Source organism: Haliotis rufescens, unplaced genomic scaffold (genome assembly GCF_023055435.1).
Source record: "Haliotis rufescens isolate VD_foot unplaced genomic scaffold, xgHalRufe1.0.p SCAF_8, whole genome shotgun sequence".
In the NCBI taxonomy this organism is placed as follows: domain Eukaryota; kingdom Metazoa; phylum Mollusca; class Gastropoda; order Lepetellida; family Haliotidae; genus Haliotis; species Haliotis rufescens.
The window spans coordinates 2,636,722-2,661,761 of record NW_025964372.1 but is presented as its reverse complement, the minus strand read 5'-3'; the positions used below and the strand labels follow the sequence as shown (position 1 = coordinate 2,661,761).

General features: G+C 37.9%; 1 protein-coding gene across 1 annotated transcript in view; it reads left to right on the top strand.

Moving 5' to 3' along the window:
* The window catches only part of LOC124144678 (cubilin-like), a 54,384-nt gene that overhangs the window by 4,802 nt on the left and 24,542 nt on the right, over nucleotides 1–25,040 (top strand). Inside the window, exons 9-24 of the mRNA XM_048389249.1 lie at nucleotides 219–485; nucleotides 599–691; nucleotides 928–1,221; nucleotides 1,528–1,620; nucleotides 2,658–2,945; nucleotides 3,434–3,526; nucleotides 3,845–4,069; nucleotides 4,644–4,733; nucleotides 20,863–21,114; nucleotides 21,636–21,737; nucleotides 22,152–22,421; nucleotides 22,715–22,804; nucleotides 23,264–23,530; nucleotides 23,644–23,736; nucleotides 23,973–24,266; nucleotides 24,574–24,666. Coding sequence (XP_048245206.1) covers nucleotides 219–485; nucleotides 599–691; nucleotides 928–1,221; nucleotides 1,528–1,620; nucleotides 2,658–2,945; nucleotides 3,434–3,526; nucleotides 3,845–4,069; nucleotides 4,644–4,733; nucleotides 20,863–21,114; nucleotides 21,636–21,737; nucleotides 22,152–22,421; nucleotides 22,715–22,804; nucleotides 23,264–23,530; nucleotides 23,644–23,736; nucleotides 23,973–24,266; nucleotides 24,574–24,666 — 2,904 coding nt within the window. The remainder of the gene's footprint in view (nucleotides 1–218; nucleotides 486–598; nucleotides 692–927; nucleotides 1,222–1,527; nucleotides 1,621–2,657; nucleotides 2,946–3,433; nucleotides 3,527–3,844; nucleotides 4,070–4,643; nucleotides 4,734–20,862; nucleotides 21,115–21,635; nucleotides 21,738–22,151; nucleotides 22,422–22,714; nucleotides 22,805–23,263; nucleotides 23,531–23,643; nucleotides 23,737–23,972; nucleotides 24,267–24,573; nucleotides 24,667–25,040) is intronic.

Sequence of the window (25,040 nt, the reverse complement as noted above, 5' to 3'; positions counted from 1 at the left end):
CCCCACATGGGTGCAACGTGAGGAGCTCATTTCTGTCGTGATAGTGTTAGAATATTGCTAAAAGCGACCTAAAACCAAACTCACTCACTACTTATTATCTGTATAAATAACATTAAAATAAAGCTGCTGTTCATATTGGTGATAACTTTTATTCATAACATTATGTTCCTAGTAAATGTAATCCTGTTGTTGATCACATAGCATGCATCAATTTTCAGCTGGATGCCTGGTCACGCACAACACTACTGAAGGCACTCTCATCAGCCCCGGGACAAGCAGTGGTCTGTACCACAACAACCTTGACTGCCGATACACCATGTTCACATCCTACAACCAGACTAAGGTCACGGTCACCGTCAATGCTTTCGACCTTGAATCCCCATCGTACAGTTCGAGCTACTGTTACGACTACGTATACTTCACAGACGGGTCCTACACTTCAGAAAGATACTGTGGTGCCATCGCTGCAGGAACTACCGTCACATGTGAATAACGTTATATATTATTTTTGAAATATTGTAATCATTGTGACTTGTTATCTTAAATGGACTCTTTGACTGTACATGAAGTAAGACGGGTAAACTTTTATTTCTTGAAGGGTTCACGAATGCGAGACAATTCATCTTTGTCTTTCATACAAACAACCAGATCAGCAGACAAGGTTTCAATGCGTCCTACAAGATTGAGGAAGGTAATGTTATACGTAGTGTGATATTCTTAAACAACAATTCTTCTTAATTCTTGAACTTGTGACGTAATGAGATTGACGAACACTAAAAATATAGAGATCAATGGATTACTCTACAATCCGATCTCATTTGATATACTTCAGTATCGAGATAATCCACTATTTTTCCCGCGAAAGACAGACCTCCCCTGCGAAGAATTGATTTTCGTTATAATTAGAATTCTTTTGTGTTATTTCAGATATTTGTGATGAACTATTTACCGACTCTAGTGGCACAATAAGGAGTCCCGTCTACAGTACTGGTCTCTACAGACGTAATCTGAACTGCACCTATACCATCAGACCTCCAACACAGGGCCTATACAGGTTCACTCTGACGTACTCTCAGTTTGACGTTCAGAGGACGTCCTACAACTCCTCATCTTACAGTCTGAGTACATCATGTAGCTACGACTACGTGGAGACCAGGCTCTCAGGACTCACCGGCACCAGCAGATTGTGTGGCAGAATGAGCTCACCAAGAACGTACTTCTGTAAGTCATGACCCCCTTGAGTGTGTCAACAGGGTATACATGCCTTTGAGCTTCATTACAGGTACCATGCTACCAAAACCGTTTGAATTCAAATCATTGAAATAAATTAATACAATTCCTATCGCATGATATCTTACACTATATTTCGATTGTTTTTGTTTTCTGTAACATGACAGACATTGATCTATATTACTGGACAATGCTCAAATATATCTTTGGCCCGTGACAGATATTGTCAATATAACCGTTGGAATATAACCGAGAATTGTGCGAATTTCCTGTAATAGTGAAGTATTTATATTTCAGATAACAGTATGAATGGAGGAATAGTCATCAATTTTGTGACAAACAGCAACATTGAGAGAAGGGGGTTTGTGCTGAACTATTCATATGGCGAAAGTACGTTCACATGTGTATTGAATCTTTTAGCAAATACTATCCATCACAATGCTTGTATATTCGATCACCTGTTAACAATGCGATCAACCATAGGTCACACAGGGCGTCATGATCAAATCAACGTGTATATGTAAGGTTACTTGACAAGAGCTACCTTAACCATGGACCCTGTTTACAGTTTTGTGCCTCGATGTCAATCTCTACATTGACAGACATACATATGTGCAGTATCAAGTTGTCGATGTTTTTCCTCTTACTATTTCATCACTACCTTATATGTGTGTGCGTGCGTGCGTGCGTCCGTGCATCCCTGCGTCCGTACTGTTGATGTGTAACGCCGCACTGAAACATATGCTTTCTTCATGAGGGCAGTCTGGAACAGAAAAACTGATATGATCAACAATCCACGCTGTTGGGGCAAGATGCCATCAACCGAATCACGGAGCCTGACCACCCTCTCCATTATGTCGTCTCTTGGAGCAGAGGTTGCTAGGGGCCAGTTCAAACACGGAATCCCCACGGGGATCCAGTTAAAAAAGTTGTTTGGGCCATATTTCAATTTCATATATAATAACCGTTGTTTTGGAATAAAAGAGTAACCTTCGTTTCATCACTTCTCTCTTTTAAAAATGGTTGCTAATATATTTCAGATTTGTCAGAAAGTATTTTCACTTCCTCGAATGATATTAAAGTGTGTATTTCGTTGGTTTTTTTTGTAGCCATATTGCAGATACTGTTAAGTTTTGTCTCATTGCAGCGACCTACATCGATGTGTCATCACAATCTGATGACGTGAATGGTCATCCATATTAATGCCGTGTCAAACTTTCTAATATTGCGTAAAACTGTATTCTTTCGTTTGCCATATGATCGATCAGTAAATAATATTCAATTTCGAGAAAGATGATGCTTCTGGAAAAATGTTTCCTATTCTTAAAAGTGTATATATATATATATATATATATTATATAATTTCATTAGACAAGATTAACGTTGGTATAACATGCAGATCAAATCGACTTATGCTTCCTCAACAGACAGCTGTTACCAGGTCCTGACGGATGCTGATGGACAGATTCAGGTCCCTGATGATGGCAACGCCACCTACTCACCTAACCTCGACTGCCTGTTCACCATTAAACCTCCAGCAGGTCGGCTGTGGGTTGTTAACATCACTCTGGAGGAGTTCGACGTGCAGAGATATTATTCTTCCTACAGTAACAGTTTCTCCACCTCCTGCAGCAATGATTACATACAGATGCTCTACAAGGGCTATTCTTCCTCCAGGATGTGCGGAACAAGGACTTCACCCAAATCTTACATATGTTTGTACCATTTATTCTTGCCATCACATTTTGCTTTCTAAAACAATGTTTGTACATGTACACATGATAGATATCTATCCCGACCATGGAGTTAACCTTTTCACAAAATTCCTTTGTTCTATTTTTCCAATTAGTGCAGAAATTCTCACTTGTATGCGTAAATAATTATATCTGCAAGGAGGAGAGCACAGTTGGTGCCCATGGTGATGCCTACATTATTGCAGAAATATCATGCTCCCAATGTCACATCGATGCTATATGTGAGGAAGTCCATCACTTTACGAAGTGTTTTCCAAGTAAACTTCAGATAACATTTGATTCAATTTTTTACAAATAGTCCTAAACCTTTGAAGATAGAGATACTAACTACATCGTTGGTCTCCGCGTTCATTGACACATGCCCCATGGATCAGAGACCGAAGAAAGACAATTACATGTGTTTAAAATGGTGGTTATTATGTGTATACATTTGACTTCCTTATCTTCAGACAACATCTATGACAGTGATGTGAATATCACTTTCCACAGTGATGCCTCCGTTCAGAGGAATGGTTTCAACATATCTTTCTCCTTCACTGAAAGTAAGCAGACGTCTTGCAATGGAAGGTTATATGCCCTGATTTTGTGTATCCAAATACTCCTTAAATGAAGCACAATTGATCTTTATCAAGAAATTATCCCTGTGCATCTTGAAAGGTGCAGCTTTTTACAAATGCTAATCTCTGTTGCAGTTCCAGTCAGTTTTAACTTGTAACCTGATCCCCCAAATGAAGATGCATGTACAACTGTACATGACAGAAATATTTAATAAATGCATGTCACCCCCAAAGCTTCATGTCAAGTGAGCAAACCTTCTTAGTCTACAATAAACGGATATAGGAAATATATTAATATTTCAGACACCTGTGTGACGAACCTTGACCAGAATAATGGTACAATCCGCAGCCCTGTGACTGAGGGTGGGGTGACCTACCCAACAGACACCTTGTGTATTTACTACTTCGACCTTGGAGATTCCCCCAAGACTGTTACTTTCACAGTCAGGGTCTTTGATGTAAACTGTGGTGATTACTTCATCGTTAACGGACAGCGTTTCTGTGGAAACAGATTGATCCAGAAAACATGTGAGTAGTGAATCTATGTTAATTTCTATATTTCTTCACGCATTCTACTAATACTTCATTTTTAATGGACAGCATTTCTGTGGAAACAGATTGACACAAACGGCTTATGAGTAGTCAACAATTCAGAGCATATTACTGTAATGAGAACGTCAATTGTTTGGCGAATACCAAGATATTCGAAAGATATACCATCAAGATATACCAAATAAACTAAATAAAATGATATTTGTTATTTTAATGTATGTAACGTTCATTCAATTTCAGTTTTCAATTTCAATATTTTCCCAGTTTTACATATTTTGTATTTCTGTTCTGAAACATCTGAGTTCTTAGATTTGAAATTGTGTTCACATGATCGCATAAATGGTGCCTATGAAACAGCTTATTGAATATCGATCAGGTTTTAAAAATGACCCAAACTGCAGCCATGTTGAAAATTTGGTTTACCCTTTTTGGACCCTTTTCTGCATGTATTTTTGTCTTATGCAGGGAGTAGTTTGTGCATGTGCTGTGTCAAGTATCACATTTTCCATCAAGCTAACATTGTTTACTGGATGTGCGCTTTTTTCTACAGTCCATATGACAGGGAGGGCAAACATTACCTTCCTGTCCAATGGTTACAGCACAGGACGAGGAGTGGATGTCGACTACCTTGTAACTAATTGTAAGTGGCATTATAGTTTCCTTGTGTGGTGAAAAGAAAAGAACATGCGTCGATAGTTCAATATTTCATCTGTCTTCTCCAAAGAACAGAAGATCACCATGCCCAAAGTTCAGATGTATTTAGTTTGCAAGTTTTATATATGAAGAACAATCCTTACTCAACCCAACTTTCTTATTCCAGTCATCATACAACAGGTTTCAGCAATTCAGGGTGTACAGTTTCTGAATGAAAGTCACACACTCGTACAGTGTGTTGTGAATTTATTGTTGATTTTGAAATACGTCCATGTTATGCTGGAAAACACTCATTATAACCTTGACAATTCGTAAAGCAAATTATGACAACATCGTTGTGTTGCAGTAACATGTGATCGAGTATATCGTGCAACGTCAGGGAATTTGGATTCTCACTCTCTGTCAAGAGTTGCACTAGCACAAGACATGGATTGCGAATACATCATTCGTCCCCCGTACTACCCCTTCCTCGTGACAATGTACTTCAGTCCATTCTTTATGTCGTACAACTTCACGGACAACAACGGCACTTGTTCTGGCAGCTATGTGGAGATCAGCGGCACACTGTACTGCGGAACTGTTTATGGCCAGTATAACTGTAAGAACTATACTGTAATATTGTAATATATTTTTTTTAAATATAGGGTGTCGCATTGTTATAAATGTATGCATTTAGAGCAGATAAGCTAAACGAAATTGAAGAATATGGTTTGTTTGTTTGTTTGTTTGTTTGTTTGGTGTTTAACGTTTAATGTACTCCATGACGGCTAACTGTTAATAGTCGAACCTGGATGAGACAATCCAGTGATTGATATTATGAGCAACGACACACGTCATCTTGTGCACTGAAACGCAATCAATCAGATCACTGAGCTTGGTCACACTATCAGCAGCATATGTTGCTATGGACCTAGTATAACCCGAAAACTCCCCAGTACTGAAAATCCAAACTGATCAGGTAACTGACACTTATATAGGAATTTGTAATTTGTCATAAGGCCCTACTTCACGGAAAAATAGAAATCGTAACTTGATATGTTTCCAGTCTCATCGGAGGAGCCTGAGCTACATGTGCGGTATCATCACTCTGTTAATTCAGTCGGAGGGAGGAGGGAAGGCTTTCACATCTACTTCAACACAAGGCCCGGTAGGTATCTCAGATGACAAATACGTGATTAAAGATTAACTAGATTTATTGCCCTTGAAATGCTTCTTCAAATACTAATATAAGATGCTTCGAGATAAATCCCAAAGAACAATAAAGAATGAGGCCTGATTTACGTCACATTAAACATTGTGCTATCATGACGTCATTTCTGGACATTCGAACATACCTCTCGCGTATTGATGATGTCGTAATTGGATAACGCCTAGTGGTTCAAGCTTTCCCGGTCGAAGCTTTCCCGGTCAGGTCGAAGGCCTTGGTTCGATTCCCCACATGGGTGCAACGTGAGAAGCTCATTTCTGTCCTGATAGTGTCAGAATATTAAAGAGTCAAATTAAAAACTTCACATTTTTAAAAGTAATCCCATATATGATATACGGGGATCCAGTTAAAAAAATTGTTTGGGCCATATTTCAATTTCATATATCCGTTGTTTTGGGATAAAAGATTAACCTTCGTTTCATCACTTCTCTATTTTAAAAATGGTTCCTAATATATTTCAGATTTGTCAGAAAGTTTTTTCTCTTCCCTCGAATGATGTTAAAGTGTGTATTTCGGTTTTATATGTTGTAACCATATTGATACTGTTAAGTTTTGTCTCATTTGCAGCGACCTACATCGATGTGTCATCACAATCTGATGACGTGAATGGTCATCCATATTAATGCCGTGTCAAACTTTCTAATATTGCGTAAAACTGTATTCTTTCGTTTGCCATATGATCGATCAGTAAATAATATTCAGTCTCGAGAAAGATATAATTATGTGTAAGTAACCTAGTTTCTCCTAAGACGGTTGCTGGAAGGTCTTTAGATATATGAATTATGTTTTAGCTATTATAGTAGCTGTCTCAAATACTTACAAATGGAAAATCCCCGTTACCAACTGGCTTGTTACCAGATGTTAGAAACGTATGACGAATATTAAAATATAAACTAATATAATGTACCAACAGGATTTTCTTATGTTTAGCTAGCGCAGGATTGAGGACATATTGATATTTCCCATTGCCTATATCAAACAAAGCTTTAAGGATATTGGATTTCTTTATTGGCACAGTAAAATTATTAGCTTATTATTCCTATGTGCGTAGTGGTATCACTACTTGATCCTGAAAAGTATGTATTAAAATTAATGCCACATACGGATTTTATCAGTATACTATGCAAGTGTCGCTGATTATTACACAGATATTAAATAAGGGGATAAATTTACTATGTTTTCAATGTAGAGCCAAGTTACCTGTAAATTTAATCGTGCTTAATAGAATTTGGAACCGAACCTGCAGCAACCCAAAGTTCAGATGTATTTAGTTTGCAAGTTTTATACATGAAGAACAATCCTTACTCAACCCAACTTCCTTATTCCAGTCATCATACAACAGGTTTCAGCAATTCAGGGTGTACAGTTTCTGAATGAAAGTCACACACTCGTTCAGTGTGTTGTGAATTTATTGTTGATTTTGAAATACGTCCATGTTATACTGAAAAACACTCATAATAAACTTGACAACCCGTATAAAAAATTATGACAACATCGTTGTGTTGCAGTAACATGTGATCGAGTATATCGTACAACGTCAGGGAATTTGGACTCTTACTCTGTGTCAAGAGTTGCTCTCGCACAAGACATGGACTGTGAATACATCATTCGTCCCCCGTACTACCCCTTCCTCGTGACAATGTACTTCAGTCCATTCTTTATGTCGTACAACTTCACGGACAACAACGGCACTTGTTCTGGCAGCTATGTGGAGATCAGCGGCACACAGTACTGCGGAACTGTGTATGGCCAGTATAACTGTAAGAACTATACTGTACTATTGTAATATATTGTTTTTAAATATAGGGTGTCGCATTGTTATAAATGTATGCATTTAGAGCAGATAAGCTAAACGAAATTGAAGAATATGGTTTGTTTGTTTGTTTGGTGTTTAACGTTTAATGTATTCCATGACGGCTAACTGTTAATACTCGAACCTGGATGAGACATTCCAGTGATTGATATTATGAGTAACGACTCACGTCATCATGTGCACTAAAACGCAATCAATCAGATCACTGAGCTTGGTCACACGATCAGCAGCATATGTTGCTATGGACCTAGTATAACCCGAAAACTCCCCAGTACTGAAAATCCAAACTGATCAGGTTACAGACACTTATATAGGAATTTGTAATTTGTCATAAGGCCCTACTTCACGGAAAAATAGAAATCGTAACTTGATATGTTTCCAGTCTCATCAGAGGAGCCTGAGCTACATGTGCGGTATCATCACTCTGTTAATTCAGTCGGAGGGAGGAGGGAAGGCTTTCACATCTACTTCAACACAAGGCCCGGTAGGTATCTCAGATGACAAATACGTGATTAAAGATTAACTAGATTTATTGCCCTTGAAATGCTTCTTCAAATACTAATATAAGATGCTACGAGATAAATCCCAAAGAACAATAAAGAATGAGGCCTGATTTACGTCACATTTAACATTGTGCTATCATGACGTCATTTCTGGACATTCGAACATACCTCTCGCGTATTGATGATGTCGTAATTGGATAACGCCTAGTGGTTCAAGCTTTCCCGGTCGAAGCTTTCCCGGTCAGGTCGAAGGCCTTGGTTCGATTCCCCACATGGGTGCAACGTGAGAAGCTCATTTCTGTCCTGATAGTGTCAGAATATTAAAGAGTCAAATTAAAAACTTCACATTTTTAAAAGTAATCCCATATATGATATACGGGGATCCAGTTAAAAAAATTGTTTGGGCCATATTTCAATTTCATATATCCGTTGTTTTGAGATAAAAGATTAACCTTCGTTTCATCACTTCTCTATTTTAAAAATGGTTCCTAATATATTTCAGATTTGTCAGAAAGTTTTTTCTCTTCCCTCGAATGATGTTAAAGTGTGTATTTCGGTTTTATATGTTGTAACCATATTGATACTGTTAAGTTTTGTCTCATTGCAGCGACCTACATCGATGTGTCATCACAATCTGATGACGTGAATGGTCATCCATATTAATGCCGTGTCAAACTTTCTAATATTGCGTAAAACTGTATTCTTTCGTTTGCCATATGATCGATCAGTAAATAATCTTCAGTCTCGAGAAAGATATAATTATGTGTAAGTAACCTAGTTTCTCCTAAGACGGTTGCTGGAAGGTCTTTAGATATATGAATTATGTTTTAGCTATTATAGTAGCTGTCTCAAATACTTACAAATGGAAAATCCCCGTTACCCACTGGCTTGTTACCAGATGTTAGAAACGTATGACGAATATTAAAATATAAACTAATATAATGTACCAACAGGATTTTCTTATGTTTAGCTAGCGCAGGATTGAGGACATATTGATATTTCCCATTGCCTATATCAAACAAAGCTTTAAGGATATTGGATTTCTTTATTGGCACAGTAAAATTATTAGCTTATTATTCCTATGTGCGTAGTCGTATCACTACTTCATCCTGAAAAGTATGTATTAAAATTAATGCCACATACGGATTTTATCAGTATACTATGCAAGTGTCGCTGATTATTACACAGATATTAAATAAGGGGATAAATTTACTATGTTTTCAATGTAGAGCCAAGTTACCTGTAAATTTAATCGTGCTTAATAGAATTTGGAACCGAACCTGCAGCAACCCAAAGTTCAGATGTATTTAGTTTGCAAGTTTTATATATGAAGAACAATCCTTACTCAACCCAACTTCCTTATTCCAGTCATCATACAACAGGTTTCAGCAATTCAGGGTGTACAGTTTCTGAATGAAAGTCACACACTCGTTCAGTGTGTTGTGAATTTATTGTTGATTTTGAAATACGTCCATGTTATACTGAAAAACACTCATAATAAACTTGACAACCCGTATAAAAAATTATGACAACATCGTTGTGTTGCAGTAACATGTGATCGAGTATATCGTACAACGTCAGGGAATTTGGACTCTTACTCTGTGTCAAGAGTTGCTCTCGCACAAGACATGGACTGTGAATACATCATTCGTCCCCCGTACTACCCCTTCCTCGTGACAATGTACTTCAGTCCATTCTTTATGTCGTACAACTTCACGGACAACAACGGCACTTGTTCTGGCAGCTATGTGGAGATCAGCGGCACACAGTACTGCGGAACTGTGTATGGCCAGTATAACTGTAAGAACTATACTGTACTATTGTAATATATTGTTTTTAAATATAGGGTGTCGCATTGTTATAAATGTATGCATTTAGAGCAGATAAGCTAAACGAAATTGAAGAATATGGTTTGTTTGTTTGTTTGGTGTTTAACGTTTAATGTATTCCATGACGGCTAACTGTTAATACTCGAACCTGGATGAGACATTCCAGTGATTGATATTATGAGTAACGACTCACGTCATCATGTGCACTAAAACGCAATCAATCAGATCACTGAGCTTGGTCACACGATCAGCAGCATATGTTGCTATGGACCTAGTATAACCCGAAAACTCCCCAGTACTGAAAATCCAAACTGATCAGGTAACTGACACTTATATAGGAATTTGTAATTTGTCATAAGGCCCTACTTCACGGAAAAATAGAAATCGTAACTTGATATGTTTCCAGTCTCATCAGAGGAGCCTGAGCTACATGTGCGGTATCATCACTCTGTTAATTCAGTCGGAGGGAGGAGGGAAGGCTTTCACATCTACTTCAACACAAGGCCCGGTAGGTATCTCAGATGACAAATACGTGATTAAAGATTAACTAGATTTATTGCCCTTGAAATGCTTCTTCAAATACTAATATAAGATGCTACGAGATAAATCCCAAAGAACAATAAAGAATGAGGCCTGATTTACGTTACATTTAACATTGTGCTATCATGACGTCATTTCTGGACATTCGAACATACCTCTCGCGTATTGATGATGTCGTAATTGGATAACGCCTAGTGGTTCAAGCTTTCCCGGTCGAAGCTTTCCCGGTCAGGTCGAAGGCCTTGGTTCGATTCCCCACATGGGTGCAACGTGAGAAGCTCATTTCTGTCCTGATAGTGTCAGAATATTAAAGAGTCAAATTAAAAACTTCACATTTTTAAAAGTAATCCCATATATGATATACGGGGATCCAGTTAAAAAAATTGTTTGGGCCATATTTCAATTTCATATATCCGTTGTTTTGAGATAAAAGATTAACCTTCGTTTCATCACTTCTCTATTTTAAAAATGGTTCCTAATATATTTCAGATTTGTCAGAAAGTTTTTTCTCTTCCCTCGAATGATGTTAAAGTGTGTATTTCGGTTTTATATGTTGTAACCATATTGATACTGTTAAGTTTTGTCTCATTGCAGCGACCTACATCGATGTGTCATCACAATCTGATGACGTGAATGGTCATCCATATTAATGCCGTGTCAAACTTTCTAATATTGCGTAAAACTGTATTCTTTCCTTTGCCATATGATCGATCAGTAAATAATCTTCAGTCTCGAGAAAGATATAATTATGTGTAAGTAACCTAGTTTCTCCTAAGACGGTTGCTGGAAGGTCTTTAGATATATGAATTATGTTTTAGCTACTATAGTAGCTGTCTCAAATACTTACAAATGGAAAATCCCCGTTACCCACTGGCTTGTTACCAGATGTTAGAAACGTATGACGAATATTAAAATATAAACTAATATAATGCTCCAACAGGATTTTCTTATGTTTAGCTAGCGCAGGATTGTGGACATATTGATATTTCCCATTGCCTATTTCAAACAAAGCTTTAAGGATATTGGATTTCTTTATTGGCACAGTAAAATTATTAGCTTATTATTCCTATGTGCGTAGTCGTATCACTACTTCATCCTGAAAAGTATGTATTAAAATTAATGCCACATACGGATTTTATCAGTATACTATGCAAGTGTCGCTGATTATTACACAGATATTAAATAAGGGGATAAATTTACTATGTTTTCAATGTAGAGCCAAGTTACCTGTAAATTTAATCGTGCTTAATAGAATTTGGAACCGAACCTGCAGCAACCCAAAGTTCAGATGTATTTAGTTTGCAAGTTTTATATATGAAGAACAATCCTTACTCAACCCAACTTTCTTATTCCAGTCATCATACAACAGGTTTCAGCAATTCAGGGTGTACAGTTTCTGAATGAAAGTCACACACTCGTTCAGTGTGTTGTGAATTAATTGTTGATTTTGAAATACGTCCATGTTATGCTGGAAAACACTCATAATAAACTTGACAACCCGTATAAAAAATTATGACAACATCGTTGTGTTGCAGTAACATGTGATCGAGTATATCGTACAACGTCAGGGAATTTGGATTCTTACTCTGTGTCAAGTGTTGCACTCGCACAAGACATGGACTGTGAATACATCATTCGTCCCCCGTACTACCCCTTCCTCGTGACAATGTACTTCAGTCCATTCTTTATGTCGTACAACTTCACGGACAACAACGGCACTTGTTCTGGCAGCTATGTTGAGATCAGCGGCACACAGTACTGCGGAACTGTGTATGGCCAGTATAACTGTAAGAACTATACTGTACTATTGTAATATATTTTTTTTAAATATAGGGTGTCGCATTGTTATAAATGTATGCATTTAGAGCAGATAAGCTAAACGAAATTGAAGAATATGGTTTGTTTGTTTGTTTGTTTGTTTGGTGTTTAACGTTTAATGTATTCCATGACGGCTAACTGTTAATACTCGAACCTGGATGAGACAATCCAGTGATTGATATTATGAGCAACGACTCACGTCATCTTGTGCACTGAAACGCAATCAATCAGATCACTGAGCTTGGTCACACGATCAGCAGTATATGTTGCTATGGACCTAGTATAACCCGAAAACTCCCCAGTACTGAAAATCCAAACTGATCAGGTAACTGACACTTATATAGGAATATGTAATTTGTCATAAGGCCCTACTTCACGGAAAAATAGAAATCGTAACTTGATATGTTTCCAGTCTCATCGGAGGAGCCTGAGCTACATGTGCGGTATCATCACTCTGTTAATTCAGTCGGAGGGAGGAGGGAAGGCTTTCACATCTACTTCAACACAAGGCCCGGTAGGTATCTCAGATGACAAATACGTGATTAAAGATTAACTAGATTTATTGCCCTTGAAATGCTTCTTCAAATACTAATATAAGATGCTACGAGATAAATCCCAAAGAACAATAAAGAATGAGGCCTGATTTACGTCACATTAAACATTGTGCTATCATGACGTCATTTCTGGACATTCGAACATACCTCTCGCGTATTGATGATGTCGTAATTGGATAACGCCTAGTGGTTCAAGCTTTCCCGGTCGAAGCTTTCCCGGTCAGGTCGAAGGCCTTGGTTCGATTCCCCACATGGGTGCAACGTGAGAAGCTCATTTCTGTCCTGATAGTGTCAGAATATTAAAGAGTCAAATTAAAAACTTCACATTTTTAAAAGTAATCCCATATATGATATACGGGGATCCAGTTAAAAAATTGTTTGGGCCATATTTCAATTTCATATATCCGTTGTTTTGAGATAAAAGATTAACCTTCGTTTCATCACTTCTCTATTTTAAAAATGGTTCCTAATATATTTCAGATTTGTCAGAAAGTTTTTTCTCTTCCCTCGAATGATGTTAAAGTGTGTATTTCGGTTTTATATGTTGTAACCATATTGAAACTGTTAAGTTTTGTCTCATTGCAGCGACCTACATCGATGTGTCATCACAATCTGATGACGTGAATGGTCATCCATATTAATGCCGTGTCAAACTTTCTAATATTGCGTAAAACTGTATTCTTTCCTTTGCCATATGATCGATCAGTAAATAATCTTCAGTCTCGAGAAAGATATAATTATGTGTAAGTAACCTAGTTTCTCCTAAGACGGTTGCTGGAAGGTCTTTAGATATATGAATTATGTTTTAGCTATTATAGTAGCTGTCTCAAATACTTACAAATGGAAAATCCCCGTTACCAACTGGCTTGTTACCAGATGTTAGAAACGTATGACGAATATTAAAATATAAACTAATATAATGTACCAACAGGATTTTCTTATGTTTAGCTAGCGCAGGATTGTGGACATATTGATATTTCCCATTGCCTATATCAAACAAAGCTTTAAGGATATTGGATTTCTTTATTGGCACAGTAAAATTACTATCATATTATTCTTATGTGCGTAGTCGTATCACTACTTGATCCTGAAAAGTATGTATTAAAATTAATGCCACATAAGGATTTTATCAGTATACTATGCAAGTGTCGCTGATTATTACACAGATATTAAATAAGGGGATAAATTTACTATGTTTTCAATGTAGAGCCAAGTTACCTGTAAATTTAAGCGTGCTTAATAGAATTTGGAACCGAACCTGCAGCAATTTCGTAAACCAGCGTGACGTGGGCATCCATAAAGAAAATAAGCAAGTCTTGCAAGATTAAGTTCTTAACCGCACGTCACTGTTATTACGTCACACTGTGACGCAGAAAATATGATGTCACAGTCGGCTATAGAAAAGCGCCAAATTTCAAGCTCATTTCAATATTTTTATCAAACGCAAGTCTGCATTTTGCAACTATTAACTGTATTTATTATTATTTAAAAATAATTACCGACGTTGACTGAGAAATGAGTACTGTTCTATAAATATTATTCTCCGCGGTGGTGCGGCCGTCAAATCGTCTGTTTCCATCAGAAGTGGATATTGTGATTTTTTACCAATTAGTAACTTCCTTGGTCATGTTGGAATATACAACAGCTCCGTTTTCATGTTCAGTAAGTGAAGATATTATAATCTGTAATAGTTGGGATAGTTGTCAAAGTATGGACGAATACAATTTTATGTTGATTTGCCCAAATCATAATGTGAGCAGAAAACAGCATATTCCAGAATATAATTATCCCTCAGAACGTTCTGTCAACTGATATGTCAAAGTGACACTTATACCCTTATAGGTCTATCTATCTTCTTAAAAAGAAAACAAGGGAAAAGAGTATGCGTATCTTCACAAGTTCCAGATACCTCTGAATGGACAAAATGTACAATGGTACCCTGAGACATAAGGCCTTTACTACATAATAACACCTTGACTTGTCTTTTCTATTATAGGATTTCTGTTTACTTATTTCAACATTGAAGTATGAATACTGATGATCTGTGTGAAAAAAAAAGTTTGCACATCGTTTTTTTTTACATACCTCAGTGAATCGAAAATAGATACACAGTCAATCCTTATGATTATTTTTTACATGTTACCAACAATAGGTTTATAACAAAATATCACGTAAATCAAAACACATTACAATTACAGGTTGTTGTAATCAGGTGACTACTTATTTATTATCATAAACTGATCAATACGGCTCCCTAGTCAATGGCCGGTCAACGCAACCTTCTTAGATCCTGTCGATCAAGGAAAGATCCGACAAACAGAACTCCAACGCGTAATCAGAACAAACACTTCGTAACAACATTAATTAACGCATTGAGCAAGGAGCTCTGCGGTACGTTGTTTCACACTTCTTTCAGCATAGACGGGAATCTTATTTTAGGCTATCGACTAGGTAGTTATGTGAATCGACATTCGATATCGTGATGAACAACGTTTCTGATGCGAAATTTGTAATGCGTTCGTTATGTTTTTTAAATAATCAATTTGGATCGCTCAGTTTACCAAATGAATGTCAATGTCCCGCCATTTTGTTAAGATTGTTCAGGGACAATAATGATATTAGCTACTTATGACTGGGCTGATGATACGACTTCGCCTACAATCGCTTTGTATGCGTGGATTGTAGTCAAAGCCTTAAATCGCCACCTTACAGATGTCCAAAAAATGAAGCGATGAGATCGTTTTGTGCCAGTGAACCTGCAGCTTGGAGCTCCCCCAATTGTGGTGAAAGCAGACAGTCTCGGTGGGCGTGGCTTATCTTTTACATATATAATCAAACAGATTGCACGAATTACAATTAATACACAGCCTATTTAATTATATGCCAATACACAGCTGTTTCTACGTATTTATATTACGCGATACATGTTCATAGCTGTTGTTATATTGTATGGCAAATAAATCACATCTTCACAGCTGTTATTTCGTTCTTAATGTATATTGCTTCATATCGCTTATGATGCTTCATAATCCATGCATTACGGTGGAATTCCGTACAGATGGAAGTGTCACCTACAGTGGCTTTGTTGGCAACTACGTTGTTAGTGACGGTATGTACAGAGGCTCTATCTGGTATAATGAGTTCATGACTTCACTCAACGTTCTTACTCCACTATGCCGTATAAATAGTTTGATCATGACGTACATTCAACTCTCGAAATATCTGAGGTACGAGAACTCGTGGGAAACCGGGTGATCGTGACAGAATGATTATTTGAACAGGATGATGGGCACACATTCTGATACAAGGCATTATGTATTTCAGCTGTGAACGCCACCACGCCCACTCCCGGCAGTACATGTAAGTTCATTCTTCAATGTTACATTGATGCTTCAGGAATTAAAGCCATTTGACTTTTGACATCAACGAATTTGATGCTATTGAACAGGATGATGGGCACACATTCTGATTCAAGGCATTATGTATTTCAGCTGTGAACGTCACCATGCTCACTCCCGTCAGTGCAGGTAAGTTCATTCTTCAATGTTACAGTGATGCTTCATAATCCTTGCCTGCGTATTAAGTAAATATCAGTAAATATTTAATTCTTTCTTCATATAATTGTTTTATGTTCCAGCGACATGCACAGCAACCTTGTCGTCATTATCTGGCAGCATCATGAGCGCACCAGGTGACGGCAGCAACTACTTGGACAACACCCGGTGCAACTACACCTTCACAGCGACATCCTACCCGAGAACCATTACCTTCACCTTCACAACCTTCCAGCTGGAGAGTCATTCCTCCTGCACATATGACTACCTCCAGTTTAACAGCGGCGTGAAGAAATGTGGAACTATCTCCAATCTCGTGTGTAAGTACTCCAAGCAGCTTGGGAAATGATCTCAAGCTGAACTTCGATGATATTTTTGAGGTTTCAATACTCCCATGCCTCAGCATATGCATAGGTTTGCGAGATATAGATATTTGTTAATTGGGCAGGTATTTCTGAAGTACAGATACAGAAAATATAACTTTTGCACAATATATTGGGTACGTTTTTATTCAGTATACATCAATTGTAGATAATTCAGTGTTATTAGGTGCAGAAGAGCATAGTACAACATTATTGTAACTCTGAATTAAATTGACCGAAATGATCTGGCCCCACTCAACACCTCAATATACATCATGCATTGGTGTTCGCGTTGTATCCTGGGTGCGTGTTTGTCTCCAGATACTGACACGATGAACGGCCAGTACCGTGTCACCTTCTACACTGACGGATCAGTCACACGCCGTGGCTTCGTGGCCACCTACCAGATCAGTGACGGTAGGTATTAATGGTTGATTCTCATTACACACAATCGTACAATAATCCTGCAAGCACCCCTGTGTAACTCCGTGTATCTACACCTCGTCCTTTTGTTCATCTATCAGGATTTAAAGTCATATGACTTTTGACATTAACGAGTTTGATGCTATCCTGTCCCGCGAGCCTCACCTATTATTTCACTTTTTTAAAATTTGAACACATATAAGATGTTGAACATTCACAGATCACGATTCTGATTTATTCTGTTAAAAATGAGTTCAATTATACTGAATGTACATGTGATATATGGGATGGAAATATTCTTCTGTAACAATAGTCAGACAAACATGGAATTCAACATCCATTACAACATCGTGCCAGGTGACTATTTCATCAATGATGTATAGAAAGCACTTGTCTTTTCCACTTTGAAGGCCTGTCATTGACCTGATGCACATTGCATCTTGTCTTCTTGTAACCTTTGTATAACATCATCCGTGATTACAGATCGTTTCAATAAGAATGATCACTGACAGACATTTCTCATATTCTGAAAGCATTGGGGTAGCCTAGTGGTTCAAGCTTTCCCTCGTCAGGTCGAAGGCCTGGGTTCGATTCCCCACATGGGTGCCACGTGAGAAGCTCATTTCTGTCGTGATAGTGTTAGAATATTGGTAAAAGTGACATAAAACCAAACTCACACACTACTCATTATCTATATTAATTACATTAAAATAAAGCTGCTGTTCATATTGATGATAACTTTTATTCATGACATTATGTTCCCAGAAACAGTGTCACCTTGCCCTTCTTTACCAAAACAAAAAGTAAATGTAAATATATGAAAATATATATATATATATCTATATATATTAGACCAGATTAACGTTGGTATAAAATGCAGATCAAATCGACTTATGCTTCCTCAACAGACAGCTGTTACCAGCTCCTGACAGATGCTGATGGACAGATTCAGGTCCCTGATGATGGCAACGCAACCTACTCACCTAACCTCGACTGCCTGTTCACCATCAGGCCTCCAGCAGGTCGGATGTGGGTTGTTAACATCACTCTGGAGGAGTTCGACGTGCAGAGATATTATTCTTCCAACAATAACAGTTTCTCCACCTCCTGCAGCAATGATTACATACAGATGCTCTACAAGGGCTATTCTTCCTCCAGGATGTGCGGAACAAGGACTTCACCCAAATTTTACATATGTTTGTACCATTAATGCTTGCCATCACATTTTGCTTTCTAAAACAATGTTTATTCATGTACACATGATAGATATCTTAAATATATGTTCAAATGGATGTGCTCGATTGTTGCTCAAAAGATGTCAAACATTGGAGCTGCTGGCATATTGCTGGACATCAATGGAAAGTTGACCATTGGAAAGATGAAATCATCCTTTCTTTCATCCAGTGTTGTGGATAGTTATTGTTACTTTGAATCTGTAGGCATATATCTAAATCAGATGAAGCAGTCTCTCGGGATTTCTCATCTAATGCTGAGGTGGGTAAATCAGTTGGCTATTTGACCATTATTGAATGATATCAGATCATCGAAATACCCGACCATGGAGTTAACCTTTTCACTAAATTCCTTTGTTCTATTTTTCCAAATTAGTGCAGAAACTCTCACTTGTATGCGTAAATAATTAGATCTGCAAGGAGGAGAGCGCAGTTGGTGCCCATGGTGATGCCTACATTATTGCATAAATATCATGCTCCCAATGTCACATCGATGCTATCTGTGAGGAGGTCCATCACTTTACGAAGTGTTTTCCAAGTAAACTTCAGATAACATTTGATTCAATTTTAACAAATAGTCCTAAACCTTTGAAGATAGAGATACTAACTACATCTATGGTCTCCACGTTCATGGACAAATGTCCCATGGATCAGAGACCGGAGAAAGACAATTACATGTGTTTAAAATGGTGGTTTATATGTGTATGCATTTTACTTCCTTATCTTCAGACAACATCTATGACAGTGATGTGAATATCACTTTCCACAGTGATGCCTCCGTTCAGAGGAATGGTTTCAACATATCTTTCTCCTACACTGAAAGTAAGCAGACGTCTTGCAATAGAAGGTTATATGCCCTGATTTTGTGTATACAAATACTCCTTAAATGAAGCACAGTTGATCTTTATCAAGAAATTATCCATGTGCATCTTGAAAGGTGCAGCTTGTTACAAATGCTAATCTTTGTTGCAGTTCCAGTCAGTTTTAACTTGTAACCTGATCCCCCAAATGAAGATGCATGTACAACTGTACATGACAGAAATATTTAATAAATGCATGTCACCCCCAAAGCTTCATGTCAAGTGAGCAAACCTTCTCAGTTTACAATAAACGGATATAGGAAATATATTAATATTTCAGAAACCTGTGTGACCGACCTCGACCAGAATAATGGTACAATCCGCAGCCCTGTGACTGAGGGTGGGGTGACCTACCCAACAGACACCTTGTGTATTTACTACCTCGACCTTGGAGATTCCCCCAAGACTGTTACTTTCACAGTCAGGGTCTTTGATGTAAACTGTGGTGATTACTTCATCGTTAACGGACAGCGTTTCTGTGGAAACAGATTGACACAAACGGCTTGTGAGTAGTCCACTATTTAGAGCATATTACTGTAATGAGAACGTCAATTGTTTGGCGAATACCAAGATATTCGAAAGATATACCATCAAGATATGCCAAATAAACTAAATAAAATGATATTTGTTATTTTAATGTATGAAACGTTCATTCAATTTCAGTTTTCAATTTCAATATTTTCCCAGTTTTACATATTTTGTATTTCTGTTCTGAAACATCTGAGATCGTTGGTTTGAAATTGTGTTCACATGATCGCATAAATGGCGCCCATGAAGCTCATTGAATTTCGATCAGGTTTTAAAAATGACCATAACTGCAGCCATGTTGAAAATTTGGTTTACCCTATTCGGACCCATTTCTGCATGTATTATTGTCTTATGCAGGGAGTAGTTTGTGCATGTTCTGTGTCAAGTATCACATTTTCCATCAAGCTAACATTGTTTACTGGATGTGCGCTTTTTTCTACAGTCCATATGACAGGGAGGGCAAACATTACCTTCCTGTCCAATAGTTACAGCACAGGACGAGGAGTGGATGTTGACTACCTTGTAACTAATTGTAAGTGGCATTATAGTTTCCTTGTGTGGTGAAAAGAAAAGAAAATGCGTCGATAGTTCGATATTTTATCTGTCTTCTCCAAAGAACAGAGGGTCACCATGCCCAAAGTTCAGATGTATTTAGTTTGCAAGTTTTATATATGAAGAACAATCCTTACTCAACCCAACTTTCTTATTCCAGTCATCATACAACAGGTTTCAGCAATTCAGGGTGTACAGTTTCTGAATGAAAGTCACACACTCGTTCAGTGTGTTGTGAATTTATTGTTGATTTTGAAATACGTCCATGTTATACTGAAAAACACTCATAATAAACTTGACAACCCGTATAAAAAATTATGACAACATCGTTGTGTTGCAGACACATGTGATCGAGTATATCGTACAACGTCAGGGAATTTGGATTCTTACTCTGCATCAAGAGTTGCTCTCGCACAAGACATGGACTGTGAATACATCATTCGTCCCCCGTACTACCCTTTCCTCATTACAATGTACTTCAGTCCATTCTTTATGCCGTACAACTTCACGGACAACAACGGCACTTGTTCTGGCAGCTATGTGGAGATCAGCAGCACACAGTACTGCGGAACTGTTTATGGCCAGTATAACTGTAAGAACTATACTGTACTATTGTAATATATTTTTTTAAATATAGGGTGTCGCATTGTTATAAATGTATGCATTTAGAGCAGATAAGCTAAACGAAATTGAAGAATATGGTTTGTTTGTTTGTTTGTTTGGTGTTGAACGTTTAATGTATTCCATGACGGCTAACTGTTAATACTCGTACCTGGATGAGACAATCCAGTGATTGATATTATGAGCAACGACTCCTGTCGTCATGTGCGATGAAACGCAATCAATCAGATCACTGAGCCTAGCCACACGATCCATAAGCTAGCCTCTTACAACCATCATACACCAGCATATGTTGCTATGGACCTATTATAACCCGAAAACTCCCCAATACGACGAACATGTAAAGCACATGGAGCACACCTTATCAGCCTTCAAACGCTGTACTGAAAATCCAAACTGATCAGGTTACAGACACTTATATAGGAATTTGTAATTTGTCATAAGGCCCTACTTCACCGAAAAATATAAATTGTAACTTGATATGTTTCCAAGTCTCATCAGAGGAGCCTGTGCTACCTGTGCGGTATCATCACTCTGTTAATTCAGTCACAGGGAGGAGGGAAGTCTTTAACATCTACTTCAACACAAGGCCCGGTAGGTATCTCAGGTGACAAATATGTGATAAAAGATTAACTAGATTTAATGCCCTTGAAATGCTTCTTCAAATACTTATATAAGATAGCTACGAGATAAATCGCATAGAACAATAAAGAATGAGGCCTGGTTTACGTCACAATAAACATTGTGCTATCATGACGTCATTTCTGGACATTCGAACATACCTCTCGCATATTGATGATGTCGTAATTGGATAACGGTATTTTTAGTGGGTAGTGAGTTGTTCCCCAAGATGTAGCTGGGCAAAAGTGGCCAAAAGTGGGCGAGATATTGCTATCTGTTTTGGAAGAAGGTACCGATAATAGGCGCGAAAATCGTGAGAATATTCAGAAAATACAAACTTAACCTGCTTGTTCATAAGCATACAAATAAATAATGTCACTTTCTCAGTTTCATGTAATATAACGCTGACCAACACTACGGGCTACATCAACAGCTACTCTGGTTATGGCGATGAATCAGCGTATAGGCGTTCCAACAACGACGGCACTCACTGCATCTTCACAATTAAGGTGGACGACGTTGTGGGTCAGACAATTGTCTTTAGTCTCAATCAGTTCCACCTGGAGGACCCTGACAACATCACATCTGTCTGTAATGACTATGTGGATATGAATGGCGAAGAGAGACTGTGTGGATACCAATATGGGACTCGAAGTTGTAAGTGCAGGGTTTTTATCATTTTCAATCAGTTAAAACACATTTGTTCTTATGATTAATGAAGTGTAGCTAATAGTCAGAAGAGCAGATTTTGTCTAAGAAATCCGGAGTTGTCAGGGATTTTCTGACAGAAACACAACTATTATCTTTTGTATATTGGTGACACGTGCTCAACAATTTATAGCAAATAACTATGTTATATTTGACCTGGTTAAAATCTGAGAGGGGTGTAATAATCCTTCTCAAGTTCCATTGTGTCATTTAAAAACTTATCATACCTCCTAATGTTACAGTCAACTTTGATGGTAATTTTGTCGTGACCTTCACCAGTGACAATAGTCAGACAAACATGGGCTTCAACATCCAATACGACATCGTGCCAGGTGACTATTTCATTAATGGTGTATAGAAAACACTTGTCTTTTCCACTTTGTAGGACTGTCATTGACATGAAGCACATTGCATCGTGTCTTCTTGTAACTTTTTAGATGTATAATATCATTCGTGATTACAGATCGTTTCAATCAGAATAATCACTCACAGACATTACTCATATTCGGAAAGCATTGGGGTAGCCTGGAGGTTCAAGCTTCCCCTCGTCAGGTCGAAGACCTGGGTTCGATTCCCCACATGGGTGCAACGTGAGGAGCTCATTTCTGTCGTGATAGTGTTAGAATATTGCTAAAAGCGACCTAAAACCAAACTCACTCACTACTTATTATCTGTATAAATTACATTAAATTAAAGCTGCTGTTCATATTGATGATAACTTTTATTCATAACATTTTGTTCCTAGTAAATGTAATCCTATTGTTGATCACATAGCATGCATCAATTTACAGCTGGATGCCTGGTCACGCACAACACTACTGAAGGCACTCTGATAAGCCCCGGGACAAGGAGTGGTCTGTACCACAACAACCTTGACTGCCGATACACCATGTTAACATCCTACACCCAGACTAAGGTCACGGTCACCGTCAATGCTTTCGACCTTGAATCCCCATCGTACAGTTCGAGCTACTGTTACGACTACGTATACTTCACAGACGGGTCCTACACTTCAGAAAGATACTGTGGTGCCATCGCTGCAGGAACTACCGTCACATGTGAATAACGTTATATATTATTTTTGAAATATTGTAATCATTGTGACTTGTTATCTTAAATGGACTCTTTGACTGTACATGAAGTAAGACGGGTAAACTTTTATTTCTTGAAGGGTTCACGAATGCGAGACAATTCATCTTTGTCTTTCATACAAACAACCAGATCAGCAGACAAGGTTTCAATGCGTCCTACAAGATTGAGGAAGGTAATGTTATAGGTAGTGTGATATTCTTAAACAACAATTCTTCTTAATTCTTGAACTTGTGACGTAATGAGATTGACGAACACTAAAAATATAGAGATCAATGGATTACTCCACAATCCGATCTCATTTGATATACTTCAGTATCGAGATAATCCACTATTTTTCCCGCGAAAGACAGACCTCCCCTGCGAAGAATTGATTTTCGTTATAATAAGAATTCTTTTTTGTTATTTCAGATCTTTGTGATGAACTATTTACCGACTCTAGTGGCACAATAAGGAGTCCCGTCTACAGAACTGGTCTCTACAGACGTAATCTGAACTGCACCTATACCATCAGACCTCCAACGCAGGGTCTATACAGGTTCAATCTGACGTACTCTCAGTTTGACGTTCAGAGGACGTCCTACAACTCCTCATCTTACAGTCTGAGTACATCATGTAGCTACGACTACGTGGAGACCAGGCTCTCAGGACTCACCGGCACCAGCAGATTGTGTGGCAGGATGAGATCACCAAGAACGTACTTCTGTAAGTCATGACCCCCGTGAGTGTGTCAACAGGGTATAGATGCCTTTGAGCTTCATTGCAGGTACCATGCTACCAAAACCGTTTGAGTTCAAATCAGTGAAATAAATTAATACAATTCCTATCGCATGATATTTTACACTATATTTCGATTGTTTTTTGTTTTCTGTAACATGACAGACATTGATCTATGTTACTGGTCAATGCTCAAAGATACCTTTGGCCGGTGACAGACATTGTCAATATAACCGTTGGAATATAACCGAGAATTTTGAGAATTTCCTGTAATAGTGAAGTATTTATATTTCAGATAACAGTATGAATGGAGGAATAGTCATCAATTTTGTGACAAACAGCAACATTGAGAGAAGGGGGTTTGTGCTGAACTATTCATATGGCGAAAGTACGTTCACATGTGTATTAAATCTTTATCAAATACTATCCATCACAATGTTTGTATATTCGATCACCTGTTAACAATGCGATCAACCATAGGTCATACAGGGCGTCATGATCAAATCAACGTGTATATGTAAGATTACTGGACAAGAGTTACCTTAACCATTGACCCTGTTTACAGTTTTGAGCCTCGATGTCAATCTCTACATTGACAGAGATACATATGTTCAGTATCAAGTTGTCGATGTTATTCCTCTTACTATTTCATCAATACCTTCATCAATATCAATATGTGTTTTCGTGCGTGCGTCCGTGCATCCATGCTCCCGTACTGTTGATGTGTAACGCCGCACTCAGACATATGCAAGCAAGATGCCA